At 37.2% G+C, this 13,299-nt stretch overlaps 2 protein-coding genes across 3 annotated transcripts in view; one reads left to right on the top strand and one right to left on the bottom strand.

The window, feature by feature from the left end:
* Window positions 1–7,565: 7,565 nt before the first annotated feature.
* On the bottom strand, window positions 7,566–8,639 carry LOC111866615 (DNA-directed RNA polymerase II subunit RPB11). Its single transcript, XM_023855736.2, has 4 exons — window positions 8,353–8,639; window positions 8,177–8,266; window positions 7,829–8,003; window positions 7,566–7,735 (listed from the first exon to the last, which is right to left on the bottom strand). The coding sequence occupies exons 1-4, from the start codon at window positions 8,403–8,405 to the stop codon at window positions 7,700–7,702; spliced, it is 354 nt and encodes a 117-aa protein (XP_023711504.1). The 5' UTR covers window positions 8,406–8,639; the 3' UTR covers window positions 7,566–7,699.
* A 118-nt stretch (window positions 8,640–8,757) lies between these two features.
* Window positions 8,758–13,299, top strand: part of LOC111866618 (mitogen-activated protein kinase 1) — a 163,363-nt gene continuing 158,821 nt past the window's right edge. For both annotated transcript variants that reach the window (XM_023855748.2, XM_033752353.1), the window contains exon 1: window positions 8,758–8,897. In XM_023855748.2, the coding sequence (XP_023711516.1) occupies window positions 8,767–8,897 (131 nt within the window). In that variant the 5' untranslated portion in view covers window positions 8,758–8,766. The remainder of the gene's footprint in view (window positions 8,898–13,299) is intronic.

Here is a 13,299-nt window from a genome sequence, read left to right as displayed (position 1 = left end):
TTCTGCTGCCAGCAGAGCAACAGTGTGTGATGATTACCCTGATGAATCACTAGCAGTGAGGAGAGGAAACGAATGCTTCCTTGTGACATTCGTGTATGACTTGAGTGTTGTGCATCGTTTGTTTTTATATACTTATTAAGGGGGGGGGGAGGATGATTTTACAACCCTGTCAGTAATTTAGATTATATGTAGTGTTGAAGGGTAGGATGACAGATAAATTGGAAGGAATCAATCATGGTCTAATTGAGGTACTATCCTGTACCCAACAAGAGACAAAATTCACAAAAACTCGGTCAGAATAACGAGTTTCCTAGCCAAGGTTTGAGCCATGCATCTTCTGAGTGAGTTTATAATGTTACCAACCTGTCAGCACAATTGGTTGACTATGTTGCATCAAATCAGCCTTTCAGTGGTTACTAAATACTTGACCTAATTTCTATCTTTGATTTACTTCACTGAAAGGATTACAGCATATTACTTAGTGATGAGTAGGGGCTAGATTTCTGTACCATAATCCTTTAAATATGTATGCATTTATGCATGGAAAACTTCCAAAATATGCACATAAAAAGTTCATACTAAATGTTAAAATTGACAATCAAGTTCCTTCCGTCAAATGTGACACTTTTTTAAGTTTTCCACCTCGTCAGCACCTGCCTTACATGTTTCGGCTCACCACGGAGCCATCATCAGAGGCATTTATAGTAGAAAAAGAAATCACCAACACACAAAACTTCACTTGGTTAGTGTGACGGACCAGAATGAAAGAAATTAAAGTTAAAATTGATTTTACATTATTGTGAGAGCAACAAATCAACATTTAAGTTAATTTTATGTAATCAGTGAATGATTCACTTGCAATGAAAAGCTGTACTTAAAGGCAGACCTTGCAACAAAGCCAACATTTTTTCATTACAAGTTAAAAAAAAACAACGGTACTCATATCTCTCCAAGCTTTTCAACTTCTCCTCTGTTGCAGTTCGCAGTTATTAAATGTTTTTGGTTTTCCATAGTTAGTTGCCTCCTGTTGTCTCGTAAGATGTCCTTATAGCATGGAAAACTTTGTAGGAATTTTGTCGTTACTCCAATGACAACCCACTTCTTCGGAAACTTTGTAGGTCCTGAAAAGGACCGTTGGCTGCTGGGATGTTTGGCCGGTGAAGTAGCGCTACGTACACCGGTAGAAAGAGATGTTGGTTGCGGTAGCTGAGGCAGTGGCCAGGTTGCAGTGCGGCCATTGCTGGCAGCTGCCTGGTTGCTGGAAGACGTCTACTTGTGGAGCGCGGTCACTGGAGTGGAGAGGCAGTAGCTATGCCAGTTTCCCAGTGAGTCGGGCATGACCGCCGGAGAGCCAAGGCAGCCCAGTGAGTCGGGCATGCTGACGGAGAGTCGAGGCGACCATTCCTGGCGCAGCGCAGAGCCGGAGACTATGAAGACCGAGTGCTGAGGACCAAGTGTGCTGGCTGGCTGACTGAGTGTGACTGAGTGCATGCTGCCGGGTTGGAGCTGCTCCTTTTTATACAAAGCATGATGGAGGAGCGAAATTTGCAGAGAGCTGATTGGCCAGCGCGCATAATAATGTGGATGTGGGCTAGCAGCAAGTGCTGTATAAATGCAAAAGTTGACTTGAATTTGATTGGTTTGCGCGTGTGATGGTGAAAAGTGAGTTGAATAGTGAGCGCTGTAGAAACAGCGTGATATGTGGGATGTTCCCACAACTTCTTTCCACCTCACAGAACTTTAAGGGNCATGATATGATGGAGGAGCGAAATTTGCAGAGAGCTGATTGGCCAGCGCGCATAATAATGTGGATGTGGGCTAGCAGCAAGTGCTGTATAAATGCAAAAGTTGACTTGAATTTGATTGGTTTGCGCGTGTGATGGTGAAAAGTGAGTTGAATAGTGAGCGTTGTAGAAATAGTGTGATATGTGGGATGTTCCCACAACTTCTTTGCACCTCACAGAACTTTAAGGGCACATGTACAGAAGTTGCTATTTGCTCCACTGTTAGTGATTTTTTACTTGGCAGTTCAGTACATTTACTGGCTAAAATTTCTTCAATTTCACAAATTTGTTCATATCCTGTTTTTTTTAAGAATGCTGTGTACTTTTTCCTTTACTACTTCATTTCTTGCAGGAACTAAATTCAATTTGGAAACAGTGGTTTTGAATACACTTAACGATTGATACAAAGTAGTAGTGCTATTGCTTGCCTCCAGTGAGGAAATGGTGGATGGAAGATGAGAAAAGTGAGCAGATATACAGGAAAGATTAGTTTCTAGTGCTGCGTTTTTTCATACATCTTGGGCAACTTGAATTGATGCTGCACTTTTTGGATCAAATGTATTCACGACAGTCCTAACTGTTTCTAAATGTTTGGTATAATAACTCAGTGCACACAGCCATGTGCCCCAGCACATTAAAATTGGTTCTGATGGAAGCAGAACGTTTGGTGCTACTGATTTAAAGGCTTCTTTTCTATATGGTGCTTTAACAAATACCTTCTTCACAGAAGACACCAACTTGTCAATAAGTGGAAAATTTGCACGAATTGTTTCTGCAACATGGTGCTACCCATGGGCAAGGCAAGTCAAGTCATGTGTTATATGGTACTGAAACAAAAAGATGAACAATATTACCTTGTTGTCATCTGTGAGTTTATTTCTCCTGAAAGAAACTAACATACACACTGTTAGCATGTTGATTTACCATGGTATGCATAACGTAAGTTTTTGAATTGTGCACCGCATTGTTTTAGACAGTGTTCATATCTTAACGCCCATGTATTTATCGTCTGTCAGTATTCATATCGTTCATGGGACCGAGTTTGAAGAAGGTGACAGAACAATTCCAAGAGAAATTTAATAAGACAGCACAAAGTAACACAGTTATGCTGTCTATTGTTATGAAATTTCGCCATTCTGGTAGTGCACTGTGTCAACGGAAGGGGAAGTCTGGATAAGTATGAGGAAGGCAATGCTCTTACTGTCACCCAAGAACGCTACAGGGACATGATGATCGGACCATTTCTTCAGGATTTGAGAAGGTTCTGTTGTGCAAGGGGCCTTCACATGAACAAACAGTGGTATCAACAGGATGGGGTGACCAGCCATACTGCTTGAGAATCTCTAGCCATGCTGCAGGAAAACTTTCCAGGATGAATCATTTCACATGATACTGACTTCCCATTCCCCCCATCTTGTGCCACCTGATGCCTACTCGTGGGGAATGTTAGAGGAGAGAGTGTTCCACTGTGAAGATCCGCCAAGAACTGTGCCTGCATTATGCGAGCAAATCGTCTCCTTTTGCAGGAGTCTGCAGCAATCTTTGTTCTGGGGTATGATTGAGAATCTGCATGAACGCTATGAACACTATCTACAGCGAGGTGGTGCACACTTCAAAAACTTACATTATGCATACCATGGTAAATCAACACACTAATAGTGTGTATGTTAGATTCTTTCAGGAGAAATAAACTCACAGATGACAACAAAATAATACTGTTCGTCTTTTCATTTCAGTAGTCTATATTTTGGCGCATACTGTATACGCACCATCAAACCATATCTAAAATTTAAGAAATTAAGTAATTCATACATACATCCAAATGAGCATAATTTTTGGTTGTAAGAAAGAAATATGCATTTGCATTAAGATATGAGCCCTTACTGTTTTCATACTTTCTCCAGAACCTAATTACAACATATTACCAAATACTTGGTCTCTATGCTACCTAGAGTGTCTGTGACACTTTGNTCCTCAAAAAAAAAAAAAAAAAAAAAAAAAAAAAAAAAAAAAAAAAAAAAAAAAAAAAAAAAAAACCTTTGGCGTTACCATATCAGCTTTTATTATTTCAAGTTATGAAACTATCTACTATAAAATTAAGATGAATTGTTGACTTCATTTTTTCCCCCACATATATTCTGTATCTTTATTTTACATTAGTTTCTTTTCATCACTGGTTTTAGAGATAAGCACATTCTCCTTTTACTACCACTGTTCCATTTCTTTTATTTCAGGCCAACGTATGTTGGACTACTTTGAAATTCTGCCAAAACCATCTTACTTCCTGTTTTCCATTTCAGACTAACATGCTCACTTGTGTGCATGCACATGCACACGTTTCCAATTGTGATACAGAATGGTTCCAGTACCGTTTGAAAAATTATTTGCATTTTATACCTGTTGGTAGAATATGATCCACTATTTACTCTGTGTGTTTCATACATTTGTCACATTTACATGTAATTTGCACTGCATCTGCATTTTATACACTGCAAAGGAATATTCTTCAAATACATCCCACAGAACAGGTACCTAGGTGTCACACACAAATCTGTGATATTTTTATAGATTTTCTGCAACTTAATGCATAATTATGCTATTATTTAGAGTAGATCTCCACAAAAGTTTTCCTAAATTTGTCTGGTCACAGCTGAAGTGATTCACATACATATTCTGAAGAGAAAGTAGTAGTATGCTTTCTGTACGAGTGCTTTAAAAAGAGAAACCTGTTAATGTCATTTAATACCAATAAATTCTACTCATACATTGCTTTACTGCAAAATCTTTGCCACATGAGATTTAGTGTATGGCAGTACAGGAAATGGAATTTATCTTTAAGGATTCATTACTTAATGTGTGCTCCTGCTTTCTAAGCAGTTTGCAAAGTTACAGTCTTATGTTATACTGCCTCTCTGTACACTGTAACACATCATATCAGTAGATTGTAAAGGGTTCCTACAGTGGTGTATAACATTCAGAATCTCCAGGTTTTCAGACTTTGTCCAGCGTTCAGTATTCTAGAAACTAGAAAATACGTTTTGGAAACTGGATCTCTTTTCCATCCTCAGGTGATAAGACACATACTCAGGTGGATCTTCACAAATTTTTCTATTTTTTCTATGCATTGGTACTCATGCACTCGCTTTTGTTGGCTAAATTTGTAGCATAAATTTCTACTTCTTTTCCTATCCTAGTTTCACAGATGTGTGTGCTCTATCACAATTTTTATTGTCTATTCTCTTGTTATCTCCCACCAAATTAGCCCCCTCTCAGGTATTTAAATAGCTGTAGTGAATATAACAGGGACTGTCCACAGTGACTGAGGTTAGCTCTTTCTACGGAACACTTTTCCCACCCTCACCTCAGGATGGAAACAGATCATTTCCAAAATGTCATGTTTTCCAGTTTCTGGAATACCAGACAATGGACAAAGTCTAAAACCCAGTGACATATCAGTGTTTTTTTTCCTGGGTACAAAAGCTGTCATAATTGCAAAACAAAATAGACAACTTTAAGTATATTTCTATCCTAATTTTCTGCTGCATTTTATGTCCTATACCAAAAGCATACAATCTATTGATCAATATGTGATCAGTTCTCAAGATTACTATTCAGTTTACTTTTAATATACCTATTCTTTTAAGAAAACAGGTGCCAATACTGCAGTGTACCATGACAAAGCAAGCAATGGCTGAAATGGAATCCTGGTAACAACTCAAAGTACAACATTTTTGAACACAGACTTCTACTACAAATATATTCAAGCCATTTTGTGGATGACAGTTATTAAATGATAAAAAAAATGTAGACAATGATGAAAATGATTTTATACGAAGCTATTGTTACGTTACTACTTTGCTGGATAGGCTTTGTAAATACACGTTGTTTCAAGGTTAATTTAGATTTTAGGTCTTTCACATTTTGTTTTCTTAGTTCAGATTTCACAGGAAATTCATTGTTGAAGTTATTGTGGTTAGTCACAAAATGTCGCTCTACATTACTTTTTTTACGAGAAGACACGCTACTATTACACAATAAACACATAGGGTTTCCTTTGTATTCAATAAAACAATACTGCTCCTCCCATTCACTGTTAAAACTATAACGCCTTTGTCTTTTAGCCATATAAAATAGTACTGCTTATTTGCTCAATAATTTGAAGCACAATAACTAAAATACACTGGCAACTGTGTAACTAGTCGAATGTACTACTTGTCACAACAGAAGACACATAACAACTGAACTATGGTCGTCACAAACTCGCAAGTAATACTGAATGTTTGGCTGAAGAAAGCGAACTTGGAAATATAGCTACTACCAATTTCCATTAGTGTACGACCCTCTTAATAACTTCTTATTGTTTGCAGCATCGCCTTGTTGGGATTAAAGTAACTTTGATTCATACTGCTGATGAGTTTAGAAATTGGGGAAATTACAGTAAGCTGGGCCCCATAGTCATGTTCGTGTCGGTGAATATGTTTGCCCTGCCGATCACAGAAAATTTTATGTTACCCTGACCATAAATCCGAAATCCATGAAAGCCGATTCAGCGGGGACTTGTGGCTGTTTGAGGGGGTAAAAATACCGCTAGGGAAAATTACCTGAACTTGAGAGGATGGTTTCTCTAGTGAAAAAAGGATTAAGACTGGTGTTGTTAGCAAGGGCGAAAAGAAATAGGCATACATTTTCAAGGAATGTTTAATACTGTACCATGCTTCAAGGAAATTTTGTGAAAATATTTAACAGTACTCAGACACTCAAATATGTCTTGTCTTACAATGTGAATTAATATTAAAAATCGGGTCAATTATATGTGCTTACGGAGGGCGCCACGTTGGACAGGGCTGCTCTAGTGTATATATCCTCACATTTTTGTAATGAGAAAGATGAGCTGTATGACAGACTTTCCATATTATATGAAGAGTGAACTGTGTCACAGGTTGACATAACCTAATGGGAAACTAGTCTCATGGAATTTCTTGGTTACGCCAGTCCCGATCTTACTGTTATGGGGAAGGTGGACTGCATTATAGTCTCCATATTCCTATGGAGAATTAAGCTACTGTGCACGTTGCTTATTATTGTAATGACAAAGCTGTTTCAATAAAGGTCCCATATTGCTCCATACAGAATTCTGTGCCATGTTGCAGGTCCCATATTATTGCAAGTGTCATTTCTATTTCCAAGGTGGTCTGCTGTAGGCTTTACCTTCTCCTGTGATCACTGTATATGTATGAATGACATATGCTTAGAGTTCAACATCACATCAAACTGCTACCTTCATTTGGCAGGTGTCATTTTTTTATTACTTTTGGGTTCTCATTTGTCCTTTACATAAAAATAAAACATGCATACATTTTTTCACAATTATTCCAGTTCTTTGACACTGAATACAACTGTCAATTAGGCTAAATNATTCCTATGGAGAATTAAGCTACTGTGCACGTTGCTTATTATTGTAATGACAAAGCTGTTTCAATAAAGGTCCCATATTGCTCCATACAGAATTCTGTGCCATGTTGCAGGTCCCATATTATTGCAAGTGTCATTTCTATTTCCAAGGTGGTCTGCTGTAGGCTTTACCTTCTCCTGTGATCACTGTATATGTATGAATGACATATGCTTAGAGTTCAACATCACATCAAACTGCTACCTTCATTTGGCAGGTGTCATTTTTTTATTACTTTTGGGTTCTCATTTGTCCTTTACATAAAAATAAAAAAAAAAANAAAATAAAACATGCATACATTTTTTCACAATTATTCCAGTTCTTTGACACTGAATACAACTGTCAATTTGGCTAAATTTAATATTATAAATGTGGTTTCTGTAAGTTATGTTATATGAGTCACATTTTGAGAAGAACATCTAAAATTAACACACACCACAGCACACTCAAAGAGTTTAATGTCTACTTAATCTAGCCCCTCTTTCTTCTCTTTAATTGCTTCCTGGGGAGAGAGAAAAGAAATTAATATTGAAATAATAAAACACAATTTATGTACAATTCATTTTATAAAAGATATGCTGACATATTTACTTACCCTGAACCGTTCTTCAAAAAGGGACAATTCTGCCAGCAAATCGGTTATTGCATTCATGAGAGCATCGTGTGGTGTGTAGTCATTAGTTGTTTGAATGCGCAATATGAATTTGTGTTCCAGTGGATGAGGCAGCTTGTATCCAGCAAAAAGTACATTAGGGTCCTTCAAGAGTTGACTGAAAACAAATAAATAAAGAGATAATTCTCGATAAGTTCTCAGCTTACTTGATTGGAATATATTTATCTCTATACAAAGCATACTTTCAAATCGAAGCACAATAGACCACTGAAGGACGCAGTGCTAGGGCCAGTTTTATGGCTCACCCCTCATACTCATACTCATACATACTTTCTAATCATATTTCCCAGTGTATGATCTTCTTTGTTGATGGTGAATATCGCAGCATTTGGCACCTTCGTATCTTGTTCTTTGATAATCCTGTAAATAAATTTACTCCATGAGCACAAGTATTCCTCTGTGAAATATTAATTGAAAAGTATAACCTGAAATTTACATATACTTACTTCTTTTCGCCGTCAAACAAGAGGAATGATTCAAACGTTGGAGGTGCATTCATTTTTATGATAAATGAACTCTCAGCACTTAGATTTACAGTAAAATCTAAAGTAACCTTCCGCCTACTTCCAACACCTCCCAGAGCACAAATTTAAAACAACCTATGATGAACCTAGTGAACTTTCTAACCTGTTCCAAATTCCTAACCTTATGCGTTCTTATAACCTGGAAGATGCAATTCGACTCTATTACCAGGCAACATAACCGCCGTGACGGCCGTGACCTCTTACAACTAGCGACACAAGCGGTTATTAAGCACATCGAATAAAAACAATTGCTCAACGAAATTACGGTGACGCTACTGGCGACATCATGTGGTTAATGAATCAAACACTCGTAAGGTAGTTGTCGTAGTTGTCAAAATGGCGGCGGAAGGTGCTACTGCTGCGGCTGGAAATCCTAATGCGGAAGTTGTACGAGGGCAAGTTTTTGAAGTGGGGCCGAGGTATACAAACTTGGCATACATTGGAGAAGGGGCCTATGGGATGGTGGTGTAAGTATATTAGAACTGTCTTCGTAATTTTACTATTGATTGTTTCTAACCTAATGGTGTCATGTAGCTTAGTTTTCAGACTGTACTGATGCACACCCCTAGTTACACTTCTTGTAATACTTTAATTATTTTTCAGTGTGAAATGAAAAGTAATTAGTTGGCGGTAGAGGATATTTTAATCGAATAGATTTTCCATATAAACTGTGTAGTAGTGACAAATTTTTATATAAAATATTTTCCATGTAAGTGGAGATAGGTTAAAATTTCACCTGCTACTACCTTAATAACTTTTTACAGTCGTGTTCTCGACTTGAGACTTTTCTTTTACTCTAACTTCAAACAAGCGTTGTGTTGGAATAATGGTGTAGTTAATTATAAGAACTTACATAGTTATCGAACAGTGACATGTCAGTATAATGTATACTTATTTATTCTTTTGTAGTCAAGAAGATGTAAAAAACTTATTGCTAAATCATATGTCAGAATATTTGAGTCCATCAAAGTATTCTGAAACCTGAAAATCATTCATGTATGGATAAATATAAATTTGAATTTAATAAGCCTCATAATATCTTGTTAGATTTGAGGTTCTGGCAGCAGCAACTGAAGAGTATTACCTTCTGAGATATGACACACTGTAGTCTGGTAGAGTTTTACGGACTCTTGGGTGAATATGCTGTCACCATCTTAAGGTAGAAGACCACACTTCTATCCTGAATGCAGAAATATGTACTACTTCTGTCTTCATGGTGGATGAGTTTTCTTCTGCCCTGAAAATGGCGACAGCATGTTTGTCTGAAATGTCAGTAAATTTCAACCAGGCTACATGGCTTAACATCCCAAAAGACAATAATTATCAAACTATCCTGTTTGCCTTTCCTATTACTCTTTTCTATACGATAAATATGAGAGGTGACAGCTGATTGTTAAAACATTTATGATCACACATGACAGGTCATCAAATGAAAATTTCAGTAGAGCAAGGAAAAAATATCACAATTCAGACTGATCTTGCTCTGCAAATTCTGTTATACCCCAGGTACTGTAGCATCAAATCTTGAAGTGCAATTTTGTGATTTGAAACTTATGCAGTCTAGACTTAAAAAAAATGCATGAATATCTTTGCAGGTGTGCCATTTTGGCTGGGCTGGTATATTTGCACCATCTGTAGATGTACACATGTAAATGTTTTCAAAATGTTAGTGATCTGTTATAATTTAAGATCATTATAACTGAGTATGTAAGATTTGAGGATGCATTCTTCATTATAACTGAGACAAATTGGAGAATTTTGTGCACTTTCTGATAAATATTCAGTATTGATTACTCTTAAGCAAGTCTTGAGCTGGGATAGTGCAGTTAGTATAGTGACTGGCTATCGGCTGGATGAGTGAGAAATCGGGAGTTCAAGTCCTGTTAGGGTCAAGAATTTTCAGTTCTCCATGTCAACCAGACCAGCTCTGGGGTCAACCCCACCTCCTATAGGGTAGTGGTGGCTATTCCTGGGTGGTAAAGCGGCTGGGGAGTGAAGCTGACCACTCACCTCCAACTAGTGCTGAGGTCAAGAAAATGTGGATCTATACAGCCACTCCCCCATATGTCTTCATGGCATAGTGCTTAATGGGTTAAGCACAGGGACAACTTTACATTCTTACCGTTTTAAGCAAGACTTTCACAAATCTCATGCACCCAGTTGCATTATGTCATATTAAATATGAACATGAGCGGCCTCTGTGGTCTAGAGGTAACATTCCCACCTCATGACTCGTAGTACNTAAAGGAATTTGTTGTTATAAGTACATGAGGTTAATTATAAAAAATACCATGAAGATAAAAACATTGAATATATTTGCCAAGAATTAAACCCAGACCAACTAGGCTAGAGCCAGCCCAATATGCTGAACTACTATGGCGCACACAGTAAAAATGTGTCTCATTACATATCATAAGAATGGCTAAACAATGAGATATGAAGAAAGGTGTCTCCTGGGATGTGGCGCCATTTAGATATTGTGTTAACCGACGTTTCGGAGGAACGTATCGCCTCCATCTTCAGGGTAGAAGAAAAGAAAAAGATGAAATCCATGAGCGAGCCAGCATGGGCGGGTGCAGACAGTCTATCCCTGTGCACACTGGTTCACTCGCAGATTTCTACTTTTTCTTTCCTTCTACCCTGAAGATGGAGGCGATACGTTCCTCCGAAACGTCGGTTGACACAATATCTACATGGCGCCACATCCCAGGAGACACCTTTCTTCATATCTCATTGTTTAGCCATTCTTATGATATGTAATGAGACACATTTTTACTGTGTGCGCCATAGTAGTTCAGCATATTGGGCTGGCTCTAGCCTAGTTGGTCTGGGTTTAATTCTTGGCAAATATATTCAATGTTTTTATCTTCATGGTATTTTTTATAATTAACCTCATGTACTTATAACAACAAATTCCTTTATCTGCAACAACAGTTCTAGAACTTCTTTTGGACACTCTTCAAATGTTGTGGTTTGAGGGACTTCCCCATGAGTTCAAAGACAACAAGTTTGTGGAGTTGGCTATGCACCTTCCTGTAGTGGCAGGGTGAGAGTGCTTAGGGCTTTATCTCCTTGTCGCTTATACAGTATATCTTAGTAGGCTTATCTTCAAGACCAGGGTCAACTATGCAAGTACATGTTCTTTATGAAACTTATCAGAAAAGACATGGTTAGTATCCTGGTAGAGAATGAGGAAGGATGTGGTTTGACTTTTTTTAAATTACAGCTCTAGGTATGGAGTCATTATTATTCAGTTAATAAGCACTGTAGACTGGATGGTTGGGATTTTTGTTTGTGGCTGAATCATTACATAATTTCTCTTACCTCTGTCACATCCACATTCGCGTAAATTGGCCTGTTTGGTCTTAAGAGCTGCATCAGTCTTGAGGGCCATAATTTGCTAATTCCCACTTTTAGTTACTTTATTGTTTAAGCCACTCTGTGTATGTCTTACAGACTTAGTGAACTTCAGATTATCTTGTCTTTTGTGAAGGTTTCAGACGATGGTGTATAACCCTTTCGATTACTAAGATTTTGGATTTTTCCCATCATCTGGTGGTCTAAAGAGCACAATATTTGAGAAACTCTATCTGTTTCTATCCTGAGGTGAAAGGGAGGGTGGAATCTACTCAGTGGGGTCCATTACAAAGAGGTAACATCAATCACTGGCAGCCCGGTGATTGAGGTTTCGTTTAGAATGTTGAATATTCCAAAAACTTTGTAATCCCAAGTTTAGTTCCTCTTGCTTATTTCAAAATGATACGGAATTTCTCCCATATGTTCTCATTGTTCATTACCTGATACAGTGTTATGTAATATTCGTGTCATAAAGTAGAGCATTAAATTGTGTAGGCATATAGTATTACTGTAGTAAACTTGTAACTCATTTTCTCTCTCAGTAACTTTGTAAATTAAATTGTGACTTCACTATGTGAGAAATGAGGATATTTTGAGGTTATAGGTAAGACAGGAAAATGAAGAAGGAAGAAGAATAATGGCCAGAGACTGAGAGGTTTAGAAATAACAGATTTGTTTTTCTTCTTTCTTTTTTTCTTTTTGGAAGAACTCTGCTAGATGAATAATACTGTGAAGTGCAGTTTGTTACAGATCCTCAGGCCTTTAGTTGCAAGTATGTAATCAGTCATTGTATGAATTTTATTCAGTCACTGTTCTAACAGATTTTTCAGTTTTAAAATTTATCACATTTACAAAAATACTTTATTTCTCTTGTGTACTCATTGTTCCTTGTTATTCTAATGTAGAGCAAAAATAAAAATTTTAACAAAATCTATATTTTTCATAGAATTGTTTATGTCAACAAAGGAATGGAAAATGTAATTAAACTAAGTATACATAATGCCATGTATTTACACTTTATTAAATGGTATTTTAAAGTGAACCTATTTTTTCTTCATTAGCATAATTTATAATATCTCACAGCAGAGCAGTAATTGCAGGATTAATTATATAGCATTTTAAGAGGGAAACCATATTTCATTCCATTAGTTATAAACCCAGGCGAACACACAAATCATATCACTATGGTAAATATGTTAACAGAGAGACTGGATTTAATAACTTGAAACAGGGATTTCCAGGGGTTTAAATTACTAATGTCTTAACTGTTTCTGAAATTCCTGAAAGACCACAATTAATACAAATGTTTCAGCATGAGGGCTGTTCAGAAAGTGACCTAGCGAGCTGATAATAAAACAAGCAATACGAAAAAATGTTATTATATACAAATAATATGTACGTGGTTAAGCTACTTCTCAATATAGGCACCGTCGGAATTTATGCATTTATCATATGAGGGAATAAGGTTCTCAGTACCTGTGTCAAAGATTTCTGCTACCGGTGAGCTTATCC

The sequence above is a fragment of the Cryptotermes secundus genome, unplaced genomic scaffold (genome assembly GCF_002891405.2).
Source record: "Cryptotermes secundus unplaced genomic scaffold, Csec_1.0 scaffold885, whole genome shotgun sequence".
In the NCBI taxonomy this organism is placed as follows: Eukaryota; Metazoa; Arthropoda; class Insecta; order Blattodea; family Kalotermitidae; genus Cryptotermes; species Cryptotermes secundus.
Note: the sequence above shows the minus strand (reverse complement) of the source record. Positions and strands in the feature narration are given on the sequence as shown.